Genomic DNA, 26,257 nt, shown 5'->3' with positions numbered 1-26,257 from the left:
ATTCTTGAAGACAGACTTTGTCTAAAAGCCTGGGAAAATGCCATTAATGTCTTCACATAGAGCCCTGAAACCTTGGTGTGTTGTAAGCACTTGCCACTAAGCAAAACTAGATGTGTATGGAAAAGCAATGCAGGATACTGAAAAACAACCCTGCAAGAAAAACAAAGGGCTCCAAATTGAAAACAACTTCTGAAAATACTTCAAATCCAGCCTTTTAGAGAATAATCTGTTAAGCTAATTGGAAAGAAGAGTTAGTGGTCACTTAGTTGCAGATTGCTTATTTTTGCAGGGAGGAAAAACAGGATATAAACAGTCTCTTTGATCTGACACTAACTGAAACTAAAGCTATCCTCAGACAGAAGTAAGGTGCAGCTTTCTGTCAGTGGACCAATTATCTTCAGGCAGAAACTGCAAAGCAGAAGACTGTGGTATCCATTTCTCTGTCTCTGAGCTGAGCTTGAATGCTTCATGCAGGATCGGGCTTTAGTCAAGCACAAGCCATGTTTTAAGTGATAGGAAGCACTTGAGCTCAGCAGCTGGGAAATGGAAGAGCCTTGGCTATCCCGGAGGTCAAAACAGATGGTCTTACAGATACTTCTGGCTGGGAACTGTATGCATCTGAGCCTGGAGAGTGCCTATCTTTAACAAATAAAATATTGCTGTACAGCTAGCTCTTCTGGGAAAGTGGAATTACAAGGACATTTCATTGGTTTGAGTGTTTTCACTATAAATTTTTTTATCTCGGTTTTTGGGTGGCGTTGCTTTTATTGCTGTTTGTATTTCTATAGCATGCTTCTGGGCAGACAGAAAGCCTGCTTCGAAAGGAGTCTGCAACCTTACAGCCACCAGAAAAACTTCATTAATTTGAAGGGAGTGCATGTGTTGAAGAGATAAACGTGGCTCAAGCAGGGTTTTCAGTTTCAAGTCAGGTTGGCAAAACAAGAGGTCATGATATGAGGAGAGGAAGAAGGGTTTGGGTTTACACACTGCGTGATAAGAACTAGTTGCAGTGAAGTTTCTAATGGTTAGATCTGTTGTGAATCAGTTTTGCAAAACTTTACAGAAGCATTTCCAGAGTAAATGAGGAATTAAAAGACATTCAGCACTGCAGCTTATATTACAATTGTATTTTCCAGGAGAGGTACAGCTTACAGTGATAATTCATATATTCTTTTTTTATTATCTCATCAGAATAGCGACAACAGTTTCTATTTAACTAAAAGCTCCTGAACTGTGAGACATCTGAAGCAGAAAGTTAGCTAGACGAGAATGGTTAGATGTGCCCAACAAGTGGAGGGAGAATTGGGATGGACGGTGATAGCACCAGTGCTGGTCTGTGAGCTATGGTCTCCTAAGAGAGAACTCAGATGATCATGGCCTGACATCAAAGCAAGAATTCACCTTCACGTAATACCGATTTGCATTCATCAGCTTCTCACCATTGTGAGCTGCAACATTTCCTAATATCTGAATTTCTACAGTCTAGCTTAACCTTTAAGTTTGAAAAGAGAAGTGCTTGTAAAGCTGCTGGTCCATGAACTAAATAGTACTGAAGGCTTTGCCTTCCATTTTTGATGCCATCACTTGTTACAGTAGGTACTATTGCCCAACGTTGTAATTTTCCCACTATTCCTATGAATTTAGGAGGACAGTGTAATATTGCTGTTGTGGATTGTGCAACACATCTGCAACTGCTTCTGCTCCGCTGTTCAGTACTGAATGTTTTCATCCTGATTGCAGTCAACAATGTCATCAGAACTTCTTCTGATGACAGCGGGTCAATCCGTAAGGACAGCTGACACAAGAACTGCGTATGGCTTCAGTTCCTGGTCAAGCCCTTCTAAGTGATGATGAGATAGGAAATACCCCGTGATGGCAAGATGGCTAATATTCACAATTTTATTGTACATTTCATATTGTTTAGAGGTTTGGTTTCAAAAAACTACTCTGCAGGATTATCTGAAGATCTCAGCTGTTAGTTTTAAAAGTGAATTATTTAGCTCTTCTGTTTATAGGTACAGGAGAAATCCTGGAGAATTACAAAAGAGAGGACTAACAAAAAGAACACAGTGTCTGTTATTTTTGAGCTGATCTCATGATTTTTGGTTTCCTGATTCATGATTCTGTCACGTTGATGGTAATATGGCTGTCATGTAATGGAAATGAACAGTCCCTCCACTATTTCTGCTTCTACCTAAATAGCACTATTTTTTAGAGCACACAACTCCTTCATTACTGAGTGCTGGGACTAATCACACAAATAAGTTGTAGTTCTATAGGGAAGGAGGGGAATGCTGAGTGTAGCTATGTTATCCTCTGTGTCCTGAGCCTGCCTCTAATGTGGCTACAGTGTTTAGGGAAGATTTCTTTTTCATGTGAAAACTTCAGGCTCAAAAAGAAATTTAATTCTGGGCGGTCTCCAGCTTCTGCTCTCACTTATTTGTTCCTGAGGTTTTTTGGTGAGAGTGAGGAAACAATGAGCCTAAATTGTGATGTGAATTTGAAAAACAGAGAACTGGTACAGTTTTGCTTGCCTAACTTCTGTGGCAAGAGGAGCCTGTTTGCAGAGCCTGGAACATATTCCAGATGCGCTAGGGGAGGTAACATAATCGTACAGCTTCCAAATACTGCTTGGATGATGTCCCAAGTTCCTCTATCACCCACTTCCAGTCCCAATAAAAATTAAACATGAAAAACGGTAGTAAATACCATGTCTTTCAAACCCTGAATGCAAGACATGCTTCCTGAATGCGGATGTTGTCAAAAAAAGCACACTGGGGAAGTGACCATTACCATGGAAAACAGAAGGAAAAAACAGAGCAAAGAAGAGCGTGTAGATGTGTTCTAACCGCTCGCACAAAGCAGAGAAAATATCCACAGCTAGAGTAAGGCTGCAGACAAGAACTCTCTTCACCTTTCAAATATATTTGCAGAAGTTTTGGGTTTTTCTTTTACTCATTGAGCTCAGACTGTATCTAGTGATATCCCATACACGTCCAGTGCTATGACATGAAGATTAGTCTGTCCAGCCTTTTAGCTGTCCTGCTGCAGAGAGGACTTGTGGGACACTTCAATCCTTTTGCAGTCGTTGAATGACCTAGTACTTGACCCAAGGGCAGTCTTTCAGTTTGTAGAGATCTCAGAGACAGGGGAACTTTGCACAGGTTTTAAAAATCAAGCACATGCTAGGATGTTTTGCTTGGTCCCAGTGAATTTTTGCATTCTATATGTCATCTGATCTCAGTACTGTCTTTCCCTACCAAACTTACCCTTTTAATAAGGCAACTTCAGAATTTTCACAGAAACTGCCACTTTCAAAAAATTATGAAACTTTCAGAATTTGGAAAACTGAAGCCCTTCATTTTTTTATGGTTTTGTTTTGTTTTGTTTTAAATGAATGCCATTTAGAGGTACTGCGTACTTGATAAGATGAGCACATTCAGATCTGACATTGAAGAATATGTTTGCCAGATCAGTGGATAAATATTGTGCAATCTTAGATCTAATTTCTTGCTATACCAAGGAGGCACATAATTCCTTGCTCCAAATGAAAAGCAAGGAAGCTACTCTTCTTAGGAAAGCTGGCATGCTGTGTTATCCCTTTTCTAGTCTCACTTATCTTTGTTCTGGTGAACATGCTCTTCTGAAGGCTAGGCAAAAAAGTGTTGTTCTCATTCTGCATCCTGGGGACACACACAGAGATGCTCTCATCAAGGATATTTTTCTTTCTCTCTCATGACCAGCTGAGTCAGTGCACCTAGTCAGCAGCCGGCAGATATCATGCCTTACAAACGCAAAATAGGCCACCGCAAATCCCACATGAGGATAAAGCCCATTGCTCACTTGAGTTCTCATCTAAATCGAGGGCAGAAGCGAGGAATAAGACCAAGCAGTGTTTATTTCTCCTTCTTTAGTTCTTCTGCCCTCTTAAAACCAGAGATGGCTCTTCTAGTGCCCCAGGATTGGCAATCTTAGCTTTTTCCTTTGCTCGTCTGCAACCATCTGCATCTCAGTCATTAAGCTAGTAACAGTGCTTACTTTCCAGATCCCTTGAAAAGTAAGAGAAACCTTTCAGGAAGGTAGTAGCACTAGAAATTCTACATACAGTGAACTAAAAAGACTGTTGCTATGTCCAAATAATAATGTCATTCTAATTATTTTTGAAAGCAATTCCTCCAGTTGAGAGCAATGGTATCCTATTGATATCAATTGATCTGCTTGCTTGAAATACAAAAAATGTCCTGGGTGCTGGCCAGGGCTGCACAGAGTTCTTTGGGCTCAAAGGATTGAGACAATTTCACATTAAGGATTTGCTATTTGTTTTCTGTTTATTTTTAACTTCCTCCTGTTTTAAGCTTTTTCAGACTTGTAGTTATGCTTTGAGCAAATTCATTAAGAAGTAAGTTAATCAGTTGAATAGATCGGGGTCTTTCATATCATGCATCTAGGGCTTGTTATTTTTTTAGAAGAAGGAAGCTAATCTTAGCAGTTATTATAGTAAACTGATGTGAATGTTTGGAAATTAGTCATTTGAACCATGTCAGAGCAATTCCAGCCTTTATGTTCTAGGTCAGATCTTATCAGATTTGTGTTAATTTATCTGCATTTTCAATAAGTAGTTTTCGTGGTTACTCAATAATGTTGTACCATCTTTTCTTGGTGTGAAACTTTTTCAATCTGGCACAGCTGTAGGAAAGAAACAAAGAGTCTGGAATAGAGACTGGACTGTAGCCTGCGCTCTGATTTTGATGTGCTCTGGCTCTGACTGAGCTTCTACAGCTTAGTTTAGCCTTTTGTTCCTACTACCTCTGCTCATAGCTCTTCTAAAATCTCATTGCTCCTTGGGTTAGCTATCTTAGTGTTTCTAGCCTAAATTTATTTACACTCAATGTGAATAGTTAATGCCCATTTGGCCTTGTACCAGCGTTGTCCTAAGGTATAAATAGCATTCTTCATGGATTCATTTATAAAGATCATGCCTGCTCTCAGTCCCTGTTTATCACAGTTAAGGAAGTAAAACTCTATTTAGTCTCGTCTTGTAAGAAGGGCTCTCCATTCCCTGGTGTGCCTCATAGCACCTTCTTTGTATCCGCTTCTGTCTGAATGTTACGTCTCCCAGCAAAGTTTTCACAAAGATGTGTGACTCGACTGTAGACATACTATGAACACTTTTCAGAGGTCTTCCAAAATAACCATAGCAGAGCTGGGAACCACCAAACCTATCCTTCTCCCCTTTGCTTTGATCATTCAAACTTACTGCTTATGATTTGAATACCAGTGTTTTACATTCTTCAAGTGGTCAGATTTTGCTTCTTATCTTTTTTACCTAAACCAGAGGACCAGGTGTTTTAACAGCATGTGTTGACTGATATTGTCTTTCTTTTCCAGGGAGGTTCAGCTTTTTCTCCAGCATCCATTATTACTAAGAGGAGAGCACAAACCCAAGCAGCAGTCCTGGCTGAAGATGTGGGATGCCTTTCATCCACCAGTGAGGAAGTTGTAGCCTGCCTCCGCCAGTTGCCTGCTCGTGTCCTCAATGATGCACAGACTAAGGTACACCATGGCAAAATACATGCAATTGGCAAGGAATCAAAAACTTGCCACTGACATGAAGCTGTGATGAACCTTAAAAAATAAATTGGGCTGAATCCTTGTGAAAGAGAAACTGGACTAGCTTTGGTGGAGTGATGCTGATATCCATGACACCCACCTCTTCCCTGTGAATACTCACAGCTTGATTCTCCTTTAGACTAAATTCTTTTTACACTACTTTGACCACATCTTCCAAAATTAATCTAAATATAGTTTTTACCTGCTTACAGTCTGCTCTCATCTGCCCCTGGGTGTTACTCTAGAGGAGAATCAAGTGTCTGTAGCTTCAGTGACTGCATTTCTGCAGAAAAGGAAGTGGGGAGGGATATCAGTGCTTGGTCTCTTAAGTGGGAGACTTGTGAGAGCTGCAGTATAAATGATTCTAGAGATGGATCCTTTACCCACAGATTAAAATACTCACTAGCAATACCTTTTCTGACCAGGAACAGCATAAAGCCAATCGCTAATTTAAAACAGTATTTTTACAACTATAAGTCCATCAGTTCTCTTGGCCTATTCAGCTAGTCTCACCTACTGACTGTCAGCAAAAGCATTGCTACTTGCCAGTGATGAGTTTGCACTTACATTAGCTGATCACTTGTTCACCTGAAAGCTATTAGCTCAGTTTTCTGAAACATAAGTAAAATGGAAATGACCAGGGTAATCTAATTTAACTGGACTATTATTGCTTTTTTGCTGATATAGCTCCTAGCTATAAGTGGCCCATTCCAGTACTGGGGTCCAGTGATGGATGGAATTTACCTTCGGGAACCTTTAGCTAAAGCCCTGCAACGCCCTCAAATTCGGAAAGTAGATCTGCTCATTGGAAGTGCTCAGCAAGATGGATTGATCAGCAGGGCTAAGGCAATTAAGGTAGGAAGAGACTCGCTGTTAATGAACTGCTGGTATTAATGTTATTATAGTGATGATAATAGTCATATGCAGCAAAGACAGTATGATTTTTGATTTCTACAATTTGTTAATTATACTCCATGCAAATATGCAAAGGCATTGTCCATCTCCAGCCGGTCCTGTTTAGGCTGATTAACAGCATTATTATGTTTGTTGATTAACATTACTGGAGGAGATATGAAAAGTTAAGAGATCAGCAATGATTTAGCATGTATTAATATGCAGCAGTATGTTTTACTGTCTCTAAAATTCTGTTTGTATCACAAGCTCAGCTGTATCTCACAAAGAAGAAAGCAAACTCATAACTTGCCTATGAGGCTCTTCATAGTGCAGCAGGCATAAGTCAGTCTTTTCCATGCCAATAGTTTTTTTTTTTGCGGCACCCTTTTTTCTCTGTTGCCTTTAAAAAGCACGTATTCCTGTAAAGATTCTGAATACGGACTAGCTGTGACTAAGAATAGCACTGGCCTGATGTGTGGGCTAAGGTTTCAGGGCATAAACTAGTGAAATGAAGAAGAATTGCATCCGTACTGTACTTTTTGGACATAAAATTCCGTGAAAGCATGAAGGTCTACCCAGAGGGATTTTGTGTCTTGTGAACCCTCTGGCACTGTCTGTTGCTCAGGAAGCATATCAACCTCTTCCAGTTCATTTGTCCTTCTTACGATGAGAACAAGAGCACTTCCCTGTTTAACAATGCCAAATTAAATTAAATGTTCCAGTGTGCTCACATATATGATAAGAAATCAACAGGAGAATGTAACATGGCAGGGCTTATTTTGAGGGTTATCTAAGAAAACTGCAGGTCTGTTGCTATCTTTCTGTAACTGTGTGGATTTAATTTCTTAGGAGGCAGTGAAAGGTTCATCCCAGCTTCTCTTTGCTGGTAACCAATAGCACATAGACCAATTTAATTCACAGTTAATGACAAAATTACCTCTTTGAAAGAAGGATTTTTGACCTACCTGGATAAAGTTCATAGCACTTGATTAGTGTCCACTGGGTATTTCTTGCTTGTATCTGTCTCTTTTGGAATCAATGAAAAGAGGAAGTCAGGCATAGGAAATGGACTGTGGTGCTGGAGGTCTGCAGATGATTGTCCAGACACTGTGAGAGGTGAATAAACTTCAGTAACCTCATTAAAAGTCATATGATGAAGACTAGGAAGTGAAATTCTTTCCTTTACCACTATTTCCACATGTGACAGTTGTCTGCAAAATCAAAATGAAATTCCGCGATGTGTTAGAAATCATACAACAAATCATGGTGTTAGTGAAAGCCACAGGTGCTAAAAGCTGGTGCTGTCAGGTTGAAATGAAAAGGAAAAATGTTTGTAACTGAGAGCTCAGCAGTAAAATGTTGGCCTTCCAAAAAGAAAATCTGGAATATCTCTTTATTTAAAGGCTTGCAGAAAATAAGATTGGAAGGGGACTCAAGAAGCTGGTGCAACTCAACCCTAAGAAATGGTCGTATCAACTTCAACCTGAGACCTGTTTTAAAAATCACTCACTGTTGGAGATCTTCTGATCTCCTTTGGCAAAGATTTAACTATCCTTACTTAGAAGGGGAGTTAACTTCTTTACTAGCTATTATAATAGTACCTACCTTACTTGGTGCTACTGCTGTAAGTCAGATTCCATCTCTGTTTCAGAAAATTCATGATGTTCATGGGAGGTGGTTATATTTTGTTTTCTCCCTTTTCACTTCCTTAAGCTGTTTTCACGTTCTCAGTAGGAACTGATCATTTAACGCACATTTTCCTCAGTTTCTCTTTTCCTGTGACTTCAGGTTTTTAGGGCTTGAGGGAATATAACCGTTTTGACCAGTCTGTATTCCTGTCTGCAGATTGTTTGCTTAAAGACCTGCTACAGGGTTAAAGTTTCCTGATTTCTTCCTCGTCCACACAGTTAGTGTATTAATTTCTGGGAAACTGTAACGCTTCCTCCGTCATTGAGCTATTTAAGAACGTGCATTTTCCAGGTCCTTGAGCATTTCAACGTCATAGCCATGACCATGCATGGTTGCAGTCAAAGTCAGATGATAAAGGCCACAGACATATTTAGTCTACAGTGGCAGAAACTGTTGCGGGTGGTGGTTGTGACTGAGAAGTCTGTGCCCTGTTTCCTCCGTCATAATGTCATAAGGGATCTTAGATCTGTGGTAACTGTCCTCTCCCCACAATAGACCTAGAAGAAGGATTTGAGACAACGCACACTGTATCCCACTCTTATACTTTATCCTTTTTAAGGTTTTAAGATCTGACTTGCATCTTTCTGGGAAAACCCAAAGCTTGTTTTACTGATCTATCAAGGAAGGTGAGAGGGTTTAGGTGGTGGCTAGAGCACTGAGCTCAAATTGGGCAACAAAGGCATAGTTCCTAGTTTGCCTCTGACTGCAACGGTTATTTAATCTGTTCTGCAAAGAGGGGACCAAACCTCCCTCGGGTGATAATCCATCTGTGGATGTGCTCCAGCTCTGTAGAGAGAACAACTGTGCATGTATTTAGGTAGATAAATGGCACAGCTAAAAGGTCCTGTGGCAACTGTAAGGAATTGTCCTTTATTTCCATCTCCTTTAGAATGACAGATTTCAGTGTAGTAAGATGCAAAGAGTGGGGGACAGAAAAATTTAACCCCTGCTGACCTGTTGCACCAGTTCCTGGGAATAGCTGTGCTGGCAAATTCAGGCAAGGGCTTGCTCTGTTAGTCCTGGTCTTGCTCTGTTAATACTGAGCCTGTAAATGGTGAAGAGACACTTTTAGCCATTTGGATGCAAGCAAGCTTGAGACGTCATGCAAATCTTATTACCTTGAACTGAAGCTGCATGCAAGTTTTATAACCTCCTAGCAGTCAAGTCTTAGGAGCGAGGGTAAAACCTCTAGAGAGCAACCAGACCTGAAAGTGGTAAACTGGGTGACACTATGTTGTTCTGTGGGGGCTTACTGGCATTGGACTGTGCTGGGTGTATCTGTAATCCCACTGCAACATTGTGCTTATGCCCATTAAGACCTTTACTCTTAAAACTGAAATAGAAAGACAGAAGGCACCACTTGTGTGCTAGCAAAACATTAAAAGTTTCAATGTTCGATTTATTCATAATTAAAGGCTGAGGTCTCTCAGTGCTGCTTGCAGCAGAGAGTACGCTGAACATTCGTGCTTAATGTCTTGCCCATGGAAGTGACCATTTTATGGCATTCACTTGAGTGCTTATTCATGTGAACTGAGACAGATTTGCCACTTCCTGGACCACTTTGTACTCATCCCCAGTGCAGCCATCAGATGGTTGAAACTAAGTGAGAAACAAAGCCAAGTTTGTTAAGGGACTGGCAAGTGGTACCATAATGCACTATTACGTGACATATGGAGCAGTTAAGCCTGAACCCGTTAGCTGCAATTCCCATGGCAGACCTCAGAGATATTAGCTTTGACCAGTCATGGATTAGGGCAGCTGAGCAGAAATCTCTAAAAATGTTGATTTCAATTCCCAACTGGGCAAAATTTTATCCCTGTCCTGTATGGGATGCTCAGTGGAAGGATCTAATGGTTCCTACTGGCATTAAATATACGGAGTCACTCATCTGCTCTATATCCGTGTTTGTCTGTATATGCATATAAACCAGCGTGACCCTGTTTATATACTCCATATGTTCTGTGCCTACTATGTGATCACCACATTGCAAGGATTGTTAACTTTCTATTTAGTTGGAAGACTAAGGTTGTAGTTCATGTGTTTTCTCTGTTTTTCTTTCTCTCCTTAGTACAAATCTATCTGACTACAGAAACAAGAACCAGGACATAGGGGAGTGGATAGGTAGAAATATAGTTTATTTACCTCATGTAAGCAACCAGATCTGTGCAGACCAGAACTTCCATCCTGCACTATATTACAGTTAATAATTTCTTATCAAATTTTTTATGGATAAAAGTATTCAGCAACATACAACAGATGGCAGATATTTGTGTGTTAATTGTAATGACCAGGGGAGCAGTGTCCTGATAAATGCCATCAGTGAGAATGGGCTGATATCAGTTCTTTACTTCATTTTGCAATTAGCTGAAATCCTTGAAAGACTCTGCTGAATGGCTGGCAGTTCTTTCACCATCTTTTGTGACAACGTTTTATCAAATGCCATTTAAGGCAGAAGGTCTGTGCGTACTCTGTAAGTGTTACCACTATTCCAGTTTGTCAGAAAAGTACATTTTGCCCCTTGGAAAATGTGAACGTTTGGTCCATCTACTGCTAGAATTTCTTTTTAAATGAAGTACTGGACCAGATTCATTCGTATGCTCCAGGAGCTATGTTGCAGCAACAAGAACAGCGAGCACGATTTAACTAATTATTTAGGCAATGTTTATAACAGCTTTGCATCACCAGAACAGCAGAAGGCGGTGCACCTGCTGTCTTTAATTATTTTCTTACTTACTTTCTAACAAATGTTGAAAACCCCACTACAACTCTGAGGTCAGTTGCTAATACCTCTTTAAAGGTTAGCAGTATGTAAATTATTTTACATAATGTGCAGCTGTTTCTATTAATCTGGTAGCAGCTGTTGTATCTACTGCTACTTGAAAATTGTTCCTTGGTCGTATATTTTCTAATGGGAAACATTTGTTGGACATGGAAAATTGGTCAAATTGAATCAATTTCTGAAAAGGTGAAATGCTTTTCCTTTGTAATGTTTCATGCATTTTAATTTTAAGGTTTTGCTTAGTTTTGTCCTATCATGTTAAAATCAGATGTTTAAATTTTAGTATATTGTAGCCAAAGTGGCACTTAAGACATCATGTTTCAGGCTGTGCTATTTTAGTGCTGATTGGGATGAAAAATCTCAAAATGTCTTACAAATGCCAGTTGTGTTTCTCACCCATCTCTGCATGACGAGTTCTTTCTCATCTGACTTAACACATCTGAAGAACCCCACTCTATTATCAATGATTGGTGAGAAAGGTCACCACATTTTTTGGGGCATTTTGAAGATCACAGAAACTAGTACATACGCACAGTAGAAACTTAAGACCAACCGCACTGAGTCAGATCAAAGGCCTGTTTAGCACAGAAAATGTTTTCAGCAGAGGTGGAGAGTGGATGTTTGTAATAATAGGGTAAGCAAATCTGGTACTTCTGCTAAACCCTCTCCAAACCTCTAGCACTTTGCAGGTCAGGGACTTTCTATCTTGAATTGTTCTTCCCGTGTTTAATAACCATCAACTGCTTATTTTTATTTACATTCAAAAGCTTGTTAATGAAACTTCATCTTCACCAGTTTTGGCATGCGCAAAACCAAGTGGCAAGGAGTTCCTCGGTTTAACTATGCATTGTATGTATGATCATCCATCTCCTTCTCTGTGTTTTTCAACCATAATAATAATTTGATGCTTGGTAGTTGATGAGGCAGTGGAGGATCAGTTCCTAGGGTACATAATCAATATGCTAAACGTTTTGTCTCTTTCTTTTTTTCTCTGTTTTAAGTATCAAGGACAGCTGTAGAATAAGGTAAAAATGCCATTTAGAAAACAAAAAAAAATGAAAACATTGCATGAAAGTTGCTTTGTACAGAATGTTCTACACATAAGAACTTGGCCGCTGCACTGACACAGAAAAACGTCTATTCTTATTGACACCGGTGCTGTTTAACATCTTTGTTGGTGACATGAACAGTGGGATTGAGTGCACCCTCGGCAAGTTTGCAAGTGACACCAAGCTGTGTGGTGGAGCCAACACACTGGAGGGAAGGGATGCCATCCAGAGGGACCTTGACAGATTTGAGAGGTGGGCCTGTGTGAACCTCATGAAGTTCAACAAGGCCAAGCACAAGGTCCTGCACATGGGTCAGGGCAATTGCAAGCAGAAATACAGGCTGGGTGGAGAATGGACTGAGAGCAGCTGGGCAGAAAAAAACTTGGAGGTGCTGGTTGACGAGAAGCTCAACATGATAAGGCCATGTGTGTTTGCAGCCCAGAAGGCCAACCGTATCCTGGGCTGCATCAAAAGAAGCATGGCCAGCAAGTCAAGGGAGGTGATTCTGCCCCTCTACTCTGCCCTGGTGAGTCCCCACCTGGAGTCCTGCATCCAGCTCTGGAGCCCTCAGCACAGGAAAGATATGGACCTGTTGGAATGGGTCCAGAGGAGGCCCACAAAAATGATCAGATGGCTGGAACACCTCTCCTGTGAGAAAAGGCTGAGAGAGTTGGGGTTGTTCAGCCTGGAGAAGAGAAGGCTTCGGGGAGACTTTAGAGCAGCCTTTCAGTACCTGAAGGGAGCCTATAGGAAAGCTGGAGAGGGACTTTTTACAAGGGCATGGAGTGGCAGGACAAGGGGTAATAGCTTTAAACTGAAAGAGGGAACAGGCCGGAATAGGTTGCCCAGGGCTGCCCAGGGAGGCTGTGGAGTCTCCTTCTCTGGAGATATTCAAGACCCACCTGGACGCGGTCCTGTGCAGCCTGCTGTAGGCGACCCTGCTTCGGCAGGAGGGTTGGACTAGATTACCCACAGAGGTCCCTTCCAACCCCTACCATTCTGTGATTCTGTGAGGGTAGATTTAGGTTAGACATAAGAAAGAAATTCCTTACTGTGAGGCGGGTGATGCACTGGACCAGGTTGCTCAGAGAAGTTGTGGCTGCCCTCTCCCTGGAAGTGTTCAAGGCCGGGCTGGATGGAGCTATGAGCAACCTGGTCTAGTGGAAAGTGTCCCTGCCCCTGGAAAAGAGGTTGGAACTAGGTCACCTCTGAAGTTCCCTTCCAACCCAAGCCATTCTATGATTCTGTGATTCTTATCCATAACTGCTAGCCAAATCAACCAGCCCCAGTCAACAAATGAGAGATTCCTACTTAGGCAAAAGCAATGCTCCTACTGGTTAGTAGGGAGCTGAACTGATGTGTGCCGAAGCCAATGGGAAGATTGCTTTAGAATTCAATAAGGCTATGGTCAAGTCTTCAGCAATAATTTCTGTTTCTTGCAAAAAAATGTACGTGTCCTTGCTGTATTTAAACTGAGTGATATTGCGGACAAGTGTGCTACGCAGTTTCATATGTGGCACTTGTGCACATGAAGCGACCTGTCATGTGTGAGTTGAAGATCTTTTTTGAAGTACAGCTGTATTACTAAAACTGGCACTGTGTGACACTTTTCACATTGCATGGGCCAAAATCTATCAAAAGAAGAATTTTTTACAAATACAAGGAAAATAGTCAAGATATTTTGGACCTTTGGATAATTGTGAGTATTTTGAAATCCCTTGTAAAGTTGCTTAATCAAAATGCACAAAGCACTTAAATATGTGCATAAAAATGCAAATCAGTAAGGACAGGCCTCAGACTCAGCAGATGGAGACATATTTTCCATCTTTTGTTTCTTTGAATCTGTTGAAAAGTAATTATTGCCTCTGTACTTTCTGTATAGGATTGTGGAAAGACTTCCTAGCAGTGTGATGAAAACCATCTGTGGGCCATCAAAATAATATATTCAGTAAAGCATCTATGGTAACTGGGCTGGGCAGGCACCAGCCTATTTTGCATCAGACTGACTGCCCAAAATAATATAGGTGGTTTATTAGATCTTTCTGTCTGTAATTCTTATACCAAGCTTCAGCCAGCGTACATGTGCAAGGTGCCCTCTTTAGAAGGGTCTTCATACACAGGAAAGTTCAGGTTGCAGTTTTTTTCAGGAAGTTGCTGTGTTTCTGAACTTGAAATAAATTCTTTCAAAAAAAATAAAAGTGAAAAGTCTGAACTGATAAATCAAAAAAGTTCCCCAAAGAAAGATGCATTGAAAACTGCCAGCAGTCTTTACTTTCGGTAAAAATAAGATTGGGTACACAGTTTGGCATAGAAGATGGTCCCTCTGCTATCAGTAGTTCTGCAGTGACATGAGAACTCTGCTCTGGGGAAAATGCCTTTATGTCAGCAAAGGTTTCAGGCCACAGATCTCAGGAAAAGGGTATTTCACAGTAGGTCTCTCTGAAAGACCCTAGGGGTTACGAAGTTTGAAGATCATGGCTGCTACTTGCATTGGGATTTAGAGGAGGGGGATTTCTCTTCCAGGGCTAAGAAAGATATTATTCCAGAAGGGACCTAAATACAGGCCTTATGGCAGCCACATTTTTTTGTGGGTGTTTCTAGAAGAGGCAGAGTGATATAGCCATGAAATGGCTATATGACATGTTCGCTTTCTGGAATTTCCAAAGGAAAGGAGCTATAGCTCCCTCTCTCCCCTCTAGTTTTTCTTCATGGAGCTCATCAGAAGGGCAGCACTGGGCACACCTACAGTGGAGAACTATCCATGTGGACTACTTCTGTGAGAGCCAGTGGGGTTTCTGTAGTATTAGAGTTACATCTGTACAGTATGGTAACTATGAATTAGACTTAATAGATCCCTATTCAGTCCTATAGTATGTTCTGAGGAAGCCAATACTGCTGGCTGGTAACAGTCTTTGGAAAGCAAAAGTAGGACTGTTCTCTACGTTTTCCCCTGGGAATCAGAGAACACAGCAGAGAGGACTCGTTCCAGCAGAGGGAGATCTGAGCCTGTATTGTTCTACTAAAAATGTGTCTTTTGTTTTTGTTTGTAAATTCCATGTATGCATTTTGTTCTCAGAAATTTGAAGAAAGTCAAGGAAGAGCTAACAGCAAAACAGCCTTTTATCAGGCTCTGCAAAATTCGCTAGGAGGAGAAGACTCCAACTCAGTCGTTGAAGATGCAGCTACGTGGTATTACTCACTTGAACACTCAACCGATGATTATTCATCGTTTTCCAGGGCTTTGGAAAATGCCACCCGGTAAGAAATTCATCCTATTACAACTGTATTATCGGGGTTAAACAAGGTTTGGTTTGCTTATCTCAAGTGTGCATTTACATTCTGAAAAACTTGAGAAATTCTTATGAAGATGATCAGAAAATGGGCAATATGATTTAATTTTCCAATGTCATTAGTAAATAGAAATTGAGCTGACTTTTAAGCCCTGTGAAACATTTAAATTGTCTTTCCTGAACTGTATACTGGATTCAGACTACTAATGCTTCTTTATGTACTCTTTCATGTCAAAGATGTCTTCGTTGTTTGCATTATTCTGCATCAACTGTTCCTTGAGTCCTCTCATCCCTGTGAAAGTAGAAAAGCTAATAGACTGGCTTTTATTCAAAACCAGTCACCTAATTATACAGTTAGATACTTTTCCTAGTTTTTGGAAAGCTGGAGAGTGGTCAAGTTTGAAAACTTTTATTTCAACAATTACATTAACTTTAGTATTATGAAACCTGGAAAATATATGTCTTCACAATGTCAGGCTTTCTACAGGTGAGTATCCTGTGTAAAACGGTGAAGCATTTGTGAATGTTCAGAAAAGTGGCTTCCAACCCTGTTCTGCGCATTGCTGATCCCCATTTTACCTATGGCAGAAGAATCCCTTTAAGCTTATTCATGTATTTCCTTGACCCTTGTGTAATCATTTATTCCCATGTACAGTGATTGTATGTCACCCAATCCGCATTTTTCTCCCTTTGTGAATGGTTTCCCATGGTGAGATAAAGCAGAATCAGGCAGCAGGATGCTCCTGTAGGAAGTCTTGTGGAGGTGAAAGGAGAATACACAATATCTGACTCTTACCTTGTTTGATCCATCAGGACACACCCTAGATTCGCAGTGCCTCCCAGCCTGTTCTGAAGGAAATAGTGATGAAATGTCAGCAGGCATGTGAGCAACTTATCTCCAGTATATACAGTCTCATACTTCACATCGAAACATTTAAGGCAGGGACCATTGAGAAGTGGAAGATGAGCAGTGGGCCATGTTCACACCACTTAATATATATGCACAGCTTCGACACTTAATAGAGTATGGCATCAGGGTCCAGCAGTTCTTGGTAACAGTCAGTTGGAAAAGCTCATTGCCCTTTTGAACTAGGATGCCACAGCAGTCATGACCACCTGCATTAGGCCATAGACACTGGTGGATATCTTTAGCTTGGGTCCCATGGTGGCTTGGTCAGCAGAGAAGCCTAGATTTTTCTTTTTCCCCCATGGGCAGCCAGTTAGCCAGTTACAGATCTAGAGCTGTGGGAGAGTGGGCCCGTTTTTCTGCAAGGAGGCAAACTGAGGGGTTGTCTCCTTGCCTCCTTTTTCCCACCTCTGTGCAAACTCAGGGACTGAATGTTAAGTGGAACAGATTTTCAGAAAATTAATCAAAAATACTCTTTCCCTATTCTTGTCTCTTATTCATAAGCAGATTTATTATGAAAACCCTTCACATTTCTAAGGTGATGCATTTTATCAGCTGGTTGTTTGAGTCCTAGTGTGTCCCTCCAAGCTGTTTCACCTCTGTTCTGAACTAAGACTTCATAGCTATGAGCTGCTGGTATCTGCTTTCTCAGTGTTACAGCTTTCTGTCCCACTGTTAGCCTCTCCATGAGACCTTAGAGACAAGATTTTCCTTTTAGTCGTCCATCAGAGTTGAAGGGTATTGCTCTAGGGGAGCCTCAGGGAGCAGGAGATGAACAGGAGCCAAGATTCATTTCGAAACATCTGATCCAAGACAGCAGTGACCAAATCTGTTTGGGGATCGTTTCTGGGTGGTCCAGGTGTGCTCGTGCATTGAGGTCACAGAGTAAACAAGACAGAAGGCTGTGGGTTGAGCTTTGTGCCATTTATTGAGTCTCGCACTGTGCGAGGTTTGCCCTGCCTTGTAGCCTGTCCCAGGGACAGGCCACCCATCACTGTGGCATCGGGGGCCACTGCATGCAGCACATGTGGAAACGCTGTGGTTCATGGGCATTAAAGTCAGAACTCATCTTCAGTCTCTTTCCATCACCACCATTACCCACACGGCTATAACTCTTTAGTCAGATCAGTAAGATTTTAAACCATAATAAACCAAGTAAGGACTTAAATTTTAAACCCTTCTTCCCATTCAGAGGTACCTCCATAAGGAGCTGTTATAACACTGGACTGTCACATTTGATCATCCACGTTCTACCCAGGGCTCAGTGTGGTGCAGGCACCAACATTTGCAAAGCTACAATGGCTAGCACACAGCTTGCTTGCAGCAGGAATGCGACGCGCAAATAACTCCTCTGGGTCCCAGCCTGCGAGCGCCCCACGGCAGCCTTATGGGCATGGGGGTTACCGGCTTGTTTACGACAGGAGGCAAATGACTTGGCTAAGGAAAGAAGTGAATGGTTGAAAGAGTCACCACAAGCAAGCAGAAGGATGAGTAGTGAAACCAGACTATCTGATGATAATCCTTTGCTTTAAACACTTTGGAAATTATTCCAGCTACAGGAGAAAGGGAGGGAGACAGCAGTTACAGAATGACAGTCATCTACATCAGTATCTCATACGTGGCGGAGCAAAGAGGGGTTTGGTTCTGGTTTTTTGGTGGTTGGTTGTTTGGTTATTTTCTGGTTGTTTTTTTTTTTTTTTCAAAAAATTAACCTACTACCAGCGTAAATGTGTAACTCAAGAAATGTTCTATGTCAGGAAGTTACAGATAATTGCTACAGTTTTAACAGGACTATAATGTGTGAGAAAGCAACATAAGTGGTTGTTATAAACGATATAAATTGTGGATATTTTTTGGTTTTAAAATATTTCCACTTTTAGACTTGTTTAGCTGCAATTCTCTGGTATTTTTCCCAGGTATAAAATAAGTTTCATTTTCTTTTTCTTTCTGTTTTTTTTTTTTTTTGGTTTTTTTTTCCTAACTCTGGTATTCCACGCATGCAAGAAACAGCCATTTCACTTCTGTGGTTACTATTTTTTAATTTTTTTTTATTTCCCCAGAGTAGCTGACTTTTTTCCCCCTAGCACTGAGAATCAGTTTTAAGTGAAGTGTATCTCAAAGCATTTCTCAAGCGCTAATGCTCTCCATAGACTCCCTAGTTTTCAAAGACCATCTGGTCTTCTAAAACCCCATGCTGATAGGCGTGTGAAGAACAGTAATTTTTGTTTCATATGGGTGTTGTCAACCATAACTGTCAAAGAGTATTGTGGTCAGTCAGCCCATAGCTTGTGGTCTCACAGATGGGCTTAAAATAAACTCTGCTGAACCAAGATAGCTACCCAAACAGTGCCTTTCATAATCATACCAGTTAAATATAGCAACATGTTTTTATGCTTCTCTGACACTGTTCTTTCTTGCCATCATTCTTTTTTTATCTACCAAGTTTGAAGGAGCAGCTACTGTTTCAGATTCATTAGACTGAGAAATGAAACCTCCCACTTCCGCAGCAGATACGTTTGTGTGTGCTCGTGTAGTTATGGATATATAAACACCCAAAGAGTGTGCTGAGTCTTTGTGCACATGTAGAATGAGAAGTGGTGATATATGTATATATAATATCACCTTGAGGAATCATAACGAGGTGTCTTGCTGTATGGTGTCGTGTTTTCTGCCTACTCACCTTGAACTGCTTGTGATCCTTCCAGCTACTGCTCACCCCGCCTTCCAGCCCCACTTCTTGGGGAAATAGAAGCTAGGAATGTTTGGATACATTTGCTTCACTCGTACCTTTGCATTGCAATACCTGGTGATAAACTGACCATTTAACTGTCTCGTTGCATTCTTCTTGTTTAGCCTTTCTCTCCCAGACATACTGCACCAGCTATTCCATACCAATGAGCCCTGCCAGAGGCCCTGCAGGAGATCTCCAAAAGTGGTTTCTTACCTCTTCCAGCTCTGGAAGCTCTATCCAGAGAAATCACACAGATCTAAATGCGGAAACAATATTATTGATCCTTAACCCAGGAAATATAGAAGTCCTTTTACTAGATGTCATCGCAACCTTGTGGTGCCAGAAGAAAGAGCTTTATACTATTACAAGCATGAGCCCACATAAACTAGGCTAAAATGGGACTGGATTTTTGGCCAGGATACTTCTTATGTGTCAGATCTGATTTATTTAATATCATTAGCATAAACCAGCAATTTTAGTGAATTCTAAGCTGTACTGGGCTTAGAAATGTGGTTTCTCTCCATGCACTTGGAGGCAGAGATATGAACTGTTTTGAAAGATTTAAAGAAGGCTATCAATATAGAGAGAGATCTGTTGATTGTGGTGTTTTCTCTTTCCTTTTTTTTGTTATGTGACTATGTCTGTTCCCTGCTTCTTCTTTTTGGTCAGTGACCAGTTTATCACGTGTCCCATCATTAATATGGCCAGTCACTGGGCTGCTGCCTCCAGAGGAAATGTCTTCATGTACTACGTACCTGAGAGCTCCGCACAGAGCAGGTAAGGGAATGTATTTTATTATGTTTCTTGGATTTAGAATTTGTAAAACCTGAGCAGTCTGTTTGGGCACCCTGTGGAGTAAATGGTTAGGGGTAGGTACCTCAAATAAATAGTTTGGATTAGCAAAGGAGGGTTTGGGCTTTAATAGATTATTTCTCTCTGTTGACTGTTTCTGAATTTAGGCACTTCAAGCTAGATGTCTAAATTAAGGTTCCCTTTTCCAAATTACCTACCTTTTCCAGTTCCAGATAGCGTTTTAGGTTTTTGCTCTATATCTAATAAATCTCACACAAAGAATGAGAATGTGGTGTAAGTCATCGAGAGCCCACAGCTCTCAAGGTAAATGGGGTAAAATTTTCTAAGGACTCAACATTAATTTAACAGTGCCCCCTTTTGAAGTCAATGCAGTTGTACCACAGTTATACTGACTGGCCTTCAGTGTGGACAATGTCTGAGATTTATTCCTTCTTGCTCCAGCACTGTGACTTGTGATGAGCCGACAGACTGTTTCATGGGAAGATAAGTATTTCTGAATACAAGCATTTGCAGACTCAGGGTCTATGTCATCCTTCATGTCAGAAGCTTGCCTGAAAAATTTTCAGCAGGAGAAGCTGTATCATATTTTAGACCGAAAGTTCTAAATTCCTGTGGGAGATGCAAATGCCTTGTTCCCCTGGACATAGAACAAGCTGGTAGTCAGAAGCTATTAGGGCAACCTTCCCTGGTTTTATTTTAGACTCAGCCACTCCCAGAAGTCAGGATGAGACACTGAGGTTTGCAGACGATGGTCAGCACTTTGGGCTGCTGTATGACATACCATGGTAGCTCCTGGTCGCTTGCTCTCAAAGGCTGAGTGATGAGAAACAGCAGTGAGTAGCCCCTCCTGTCCCCTAGATCCACACATCAGGGCAGCAAAGCAGACAGGGGTGCTTATCTTTTAGCTGTTTCCTTTGGAGGGAGCAGTGCTTGTCCCTTGCTGCCTGTACTGCCCCACACCTCTCTCCAAGAATGAGTTTTGAGACCCTTTCCTTTTTCTCAGGCTTTCTCTGAAAGGGCTCGGGGCAGGGACAACAAGTTCCTACTGGCACCATTTGATACCTGAGAACTACACGGGTATTTTTCCTTTCCTGATAGTGTAGTGAAAAAGCATTTGAAAGAAACCAGCCAAGATCTGGGTTACAGATGAAGGCCATTATGCTGCGGTAACACAGGCTCACTTTCTTTTTAGACGAGAAGAAGTTAATCCTCGGGGAGCTGTTATGCTGGCAGCTCCAGCGGGAATGTTCGCAGTGCTCCGTTTGGCTACCGATAGGCTCCGATAAGTGACTTTTGCAAGGCTCCAAACAGGGCTGAGCTATGGTATGCCAAAAATCCAGCCACACAGAAAGAAAAGATGTGTTCTCAAACTAGCTAGCAAGTTTTCTCTCGCTCTGGAGAATGATAGTGAGCCAGTCATCTACTATAAGATCTTATTTGAAAGTAGATGAAATAGTACTTATACAACGTAAGGTCACTGGCTTTGAGGCAGTGATTTTGATTTGATGAGAATTTCCTGTTCTGTCTAGCCCTATGTAAGATTTCTCTTGTGCTCGTGTTACTTAGCTGTCCTCACATTCACCAGTGCATTAGTAGTTTATACAGCACTTAGCTACACGTTTTAATAATATCTATGTCGTCAGTGGTCTTCTAAGCTAATGACTTTACATTTTAGTGCAAAACTTACTATTTCACTTTTTCACAACCCTCTTTAAAACCAAACAAAAGTAGTATGCTGTCTGAAACTTGTGCGAACGTGAGGCAGAGGCTCAAATGCCTTAGGCTAAGCCACTTGGAATGAGAAATGGGCCCAAACTGGTATGCTGCATTTACGTTCTTACTCCTTTCACCTTTATTTATACTGAAATACCATTCAAATCAATGTTGTTTAGGTTGCAAAGGCAAGCACTTTTAGAAATTGCAGAATTCAGCTTGTAAGTGTACTGAAAGATCTCATCTGACACTACGTGACTGTTTGTGAAGTGGTGCCCTCGTTTTCCCAAGGGACCCCACGCTAGGTCCTTTGCTGGGTATACCACGAGTTTTTTGTTTAGACATTGTTGCCTTTCATTCCTAAATGAATCCTTCCTTATTCTCCATCCCAGTTTTGCCAAGTGACCTCTCTCCTTCACCCTCCCTACAGCGTTCCCCCTCCATATAGTACACATGCACTGCAGGCTGTCCAGCAGCCTCACTGCACGCCAGTGAAGCAATGCTGTCGGGGGTAGGAGCTTCGCATGGGAGAGTGGCCTTAACTGCTAAAAACTGTGAGAAACCATCAGTGATCTGAAACTAACAAACTGCAGTGTTTGGGAATATTATTGGCGATTTGCCCTGCCAGATTAACACCAATGTTGTACATGAAACAGCCTTCAAGTAGAACATAGGAACTAATCTTGGGGAAAGATCTGGCAGCTACGTCACCAACTCCCAAGGGACTTCCCTAACCACTGGAGTAAGGAGTCTTGCCAGTTCTCAAGTTCTTCTTTGATAACTGTGACTCTGCTTAGTGGGAGCAGAGGCAGATACTCTGCTGAGTAACCTACAGCTTAGGCTGGAAGTTAGGATATGTGGGTTTGAACTTGCTCAGCAGAAGTGAGAACTGAATCTGGGACCCTGCAAACACTCTGGCTATGAAATTCCTGAATAGAAAAACCCTGTTACAGCCATTTATTTGTCTTAGTGAATGCAGTAACCAACAGTATGTTTTGCATAGGCTAGGCATGTACAGGATATTCTGTCAGTGCACATACTGAATCAGATACCCCTCAGTGCAATGTAGCTGAAGGAATACCTCACTAGATATTCCCGATCACTCACAGACATTTGACAGGAAAATGATTTCTCAGCACGTTTGATATTGAATCACATCTGTTTGCTGGGATACAGACCTTCATTTGTAAAAATGGAAACTTCTATAATGTTATGTCCATAGGGTAACATAAGAGATGAAGTAATGATTTTTTTGGTCTTTGGTGTCTGAATTCTTCCTGAGATGTCAGACAGGATACAGACATTTCCCTCTTTGTGTGTGTTATCTGTATCATAAAGATGATGATGATGATGATAATATAATTATAGATTATCTAAAATAACTACTAATAGCTACCTTACAGGGGTATTGGAAAGAGTACGTTAAAATAATATTGTGTTCAGATAATTCCAACAACGGAAGACTATTTACTCTTCGGCAAAATATTCTGGCTGGGGAAATGGCCATTCAGTAATTAAGATAAGGCACAGTGTTGCAGCGCATTCTCTAATTTCTACTCTGCCACCTCTCTCCTACTTCATGTGTGTGTCCCAAGATGTGTAACAGAACAGTGAGTTAAAATGCAGAAATGAAAAAGTACTGGTATTTCCTCTTGTTTCACGTGGAGCAGTCCCTTAATAACTCACAGCAAGATAAACAAGAGGGACAGAGATGTCAGCCAGTAAAGACAGACCCAACCGCAATGATGCGAAGTAGTCAAAAAGTTATTAAACAGTGAGAAATTTTTACCAGTACAAGTCAATTAATGAAAGTTTGTCTCACAACTGGATGTTTCCAGAATATACACACACACACACACATTCAGGCATGCAGAGATGCAGGGGTAGGATTTAAAAAGCCACATTACACTGATGTCTATGACATGTGGAAAATCACATAAACCCACAAACTGACAGTTTTCATATACATGAATGGATCTTGCAGAGAGCAAAGTAATATCTCCTCCCACGTGGTAGCATTCTCCCCAAGTTGGCGTAAACCCATGTCTGCTTTAGTCTTCAGCTCCTATTTGAATAAGGAGCAGGATGCATAGCCAACTCCCGCATTAATGATCTGTGGTAAAAATATGTACATAACCCAGATGCCATTTTCTCACTCTCTTTTTGAGAACACTTAGGCCTTGGAGTAAACATTTATTCTAAACAATGCAGGAGGAATGTGACTGCTCAGCATTGCCTAGGATTAGTGGGGAGGGCTGAGGTATAGCTTTAGTTACAGTAAAGAAATACATGATAGGAGAAGTATGTTTTCACAAGGACAATGTTATTAACTGTACAAAGATTTACTACTTTAACTCTTCAAGAGGTTTCTGGGTGATTTTTGTATATTGTATGAAGTAGCACTGTTTGCCATGCCAGCATAGTTTCCAAGTCACACTGTGGTGCCAAATGTGCTGTCTTAAAGATGGTGGGTAAAAATCAGTGCTCTGCTCACTGAGGAGGTCAGATCATGACGTGCAGCAGAATGGGAAAGCATTATTGTCATTGAAGTCTAAACTGAGACTTAATGAGGCTCTATCTTATAGTTGTTAACATTACCATAATAATTGTCAAAAAAGCTTTTGCTAACGGTAGTGCACTGGACAGATTTATCCAAGATTAATCAGCTGCTGTCTGTTTTGAGTCATTTTAGTTGGGGCTGTCTTTACCTCCTGGTTATGGACTCTTGTGTACATTGGTGTGAGTTGTTAAAAGACTGCTCCATGCCAATGCTCACATAGTTGGCTGGATTTCGGTGACACGTTTTATAATTCCTGTAACTGAAGGAGACAACTCCTGACTGATAAAAAAAATAAATAAAAGTTTGTGTATAAACCCGTTCAACTATGCAAATTATTTCTGTTTTCTATTTATTATATATGCTGTGCTAGTTCTGTTTCTAATATCCCTTAAAGGAGATTTTTTCACTCTTTCGATTTTGTAATAATCATACCCCTGTCCTTTTATCTGTCCACCACTTCTTGTCCTCTTGATGCTTTCCTCCTGACTGTAGCTGTTAGTCCATGAGTACAAACGCTCCATAGGTTGGGAGGCCACAGTGTGAACTGGGTACTGTAGAGGCAGACAGAAAGTTATGTCTCTGGGCTTTGAAGAAACTCATCTAAACACAGAGAGCAGGTAAGGCACCGCAGCGGTGGAAATAAGAACGATAAGATGCACCTTGCCTTCATAGCTGGGTAAGCAACACAATCACCTTAGGTAGCTACATATTATTCTACAACGACAGTTTGTAATTTTTCTCTGTAAAGCTGTACTCTCATCTCCTAAAAGTTGTTTTTCTCTTCTTGTTGGAACTGCCTCTTATCCCTCTGGCCTTATCTATAGTGTTATGCCAGCAGCAGCTATGAAAACACTCTCCCACTGATTCAATCACATCATGCCATTATCAAGTCTTTAGACAGTTTCTATGTTGCTAAAGGCTTGAGATCTAGAAAATTTGTTTTTTCTTCTGATTAGAGTGGTTTAGGGGCCTTTACCATTCAGTAGCTTTTTCAGATTTTGGAAATTAGCCATAAATATGCAAAGGGAAAGTAGCAAGCTCAGAAAAAACAGAAATCATTTTCAAATTAACCAAAATTCAGCTAAAAGACTCAGAAAAGTGCAAAGCAATTTTTTGAACTGTATGTGCTGCACTTGGACAGGCTGTTCCCACAAAATGTAATCTTGAACATAAGCACAACGTTCTAGACAGAGGTCTAGTGAGACATTCCTTGGTTCTCTGGGGTCTGTGGATGGACACATCTTTTTAAGGAAATTCATCTGTTCCTTCAGCTCAAGAGTAGGCATACTGAACAAACGTAAGAATTTATGTCCACCAAAGATGCACTCAAGTGCCAACATGCCTATTGCTAGGCTTTTAATATAGTAATTTCCTGACAAAATTCTGTATTCTGTGTTATTTAGGAGTTCTGACTAGATGATAGAAGTGCTTTCTTCCTGCATGAAGATCTATGATTTTTTTTTTTTTTCAATTAATGTGAGCTTTCAGGTTCTTGAATTTATTATCTGCTACTTCGGTTTTATTTTCTTCAATTGGTACAGCTATAATGCAAAGTAGAACATTGCGTGTATTGGGAGTAACCCAAGTGGAAAAGACACAGCAAACTCCAGGATACTTCTGCAAGTCACATATATCAATCGGGCTTCTTTGGTACAAAGGTGAATAAACTTGGCAGTTTAATCCCTTTAGGAGTTAAACTTTTTCCACATGTCCTGATTTTCCTGAAAAGAAGAAAGAAAAAAAGAAAAATGTTCATCTGTTTTTCACATGCTTTCCTACATTTGTTTGGCAGGACTGTGTAATGTGAGGAGGCAGAGTGAGCCAAATGCATCCCTAGAACTGCAGAGGTCATGCCAGGCCTTACATTGGCCCATGAAATTTCTATAAAAATCCAACTATCCTTTGATTATGTTTTTTATCCCTGAAATCATGTACCATTTCCTTTTCTAAGAGGTGTGGTTATATGTATATATTGTAAATTGTTTTTGGATATCATTGAAATGAACATTTCAGTGCAGGCAAAGTACAGTGTTGGTAGGCTGCTCCTCTCACATGACATCAATGAGATCGTGCCTGTTAACAGCTTAGGGTACTTGATCCCACTCTGCAAATCTGCTGGTATTAATAAGAAGAGAAGGTAGACATGTGCACACAACCACATTTAGTACTTCCAATACTTCTTACAAAAATTAATTTTAAGTTCATTTATTGAAAATAAACAT

The 26,257-nt window shown here is 40.8% G+C and overlaps 1 protein-coding gene across 1 annotated transcript in view; it reads left to right on the top strand.

Annotated features, from left to right (window-relative positions):
* Positions 1–26,257, top strand: part of TG (thyroglobulin) — a 163,630-nt gene that overhangs the window by 125,505 nt on the left and 11,868 nt on the right. The window contains exons 42-45 of the mRNA XM_075415217.1: positions 5,389–5,553; positions 6,298–6,465; positions 15,098–15,279; positions 19,619–19,726. Coding sequence (XP_075271332.1) covers positions 5,389–5,553; positions 6,298–6,465; positions 15,098–15,279; positions 19,619–19,726 — 623 coding nt within the window. The remainder of the gene's footprint in view (positions 1–5,388; positions 5,554–6,297; positions 6,466–15,097; positions 15,280–19,618; positions 19,727–26,257) is intronic.

This window comes from Opisthocomus hoazin, chromosome 3, assembly GCF_030867145.1.
Source record: "Opisthocomus hoazin isolate bOpiHoa1 chromosome 3, bOpiHoa1.hap1, whole genome shotgun sequence".
NCBI classification, from domain to species: Eukaryota; Metazoa; Chordata; class Aves; order Opisthocomiformes; family Opisthocomidae; genus Opisthocomus; species Opisthocomus hoazin.
This window is presented reverse-complemented; position numbering and strand designations above follow the sequence as displayed.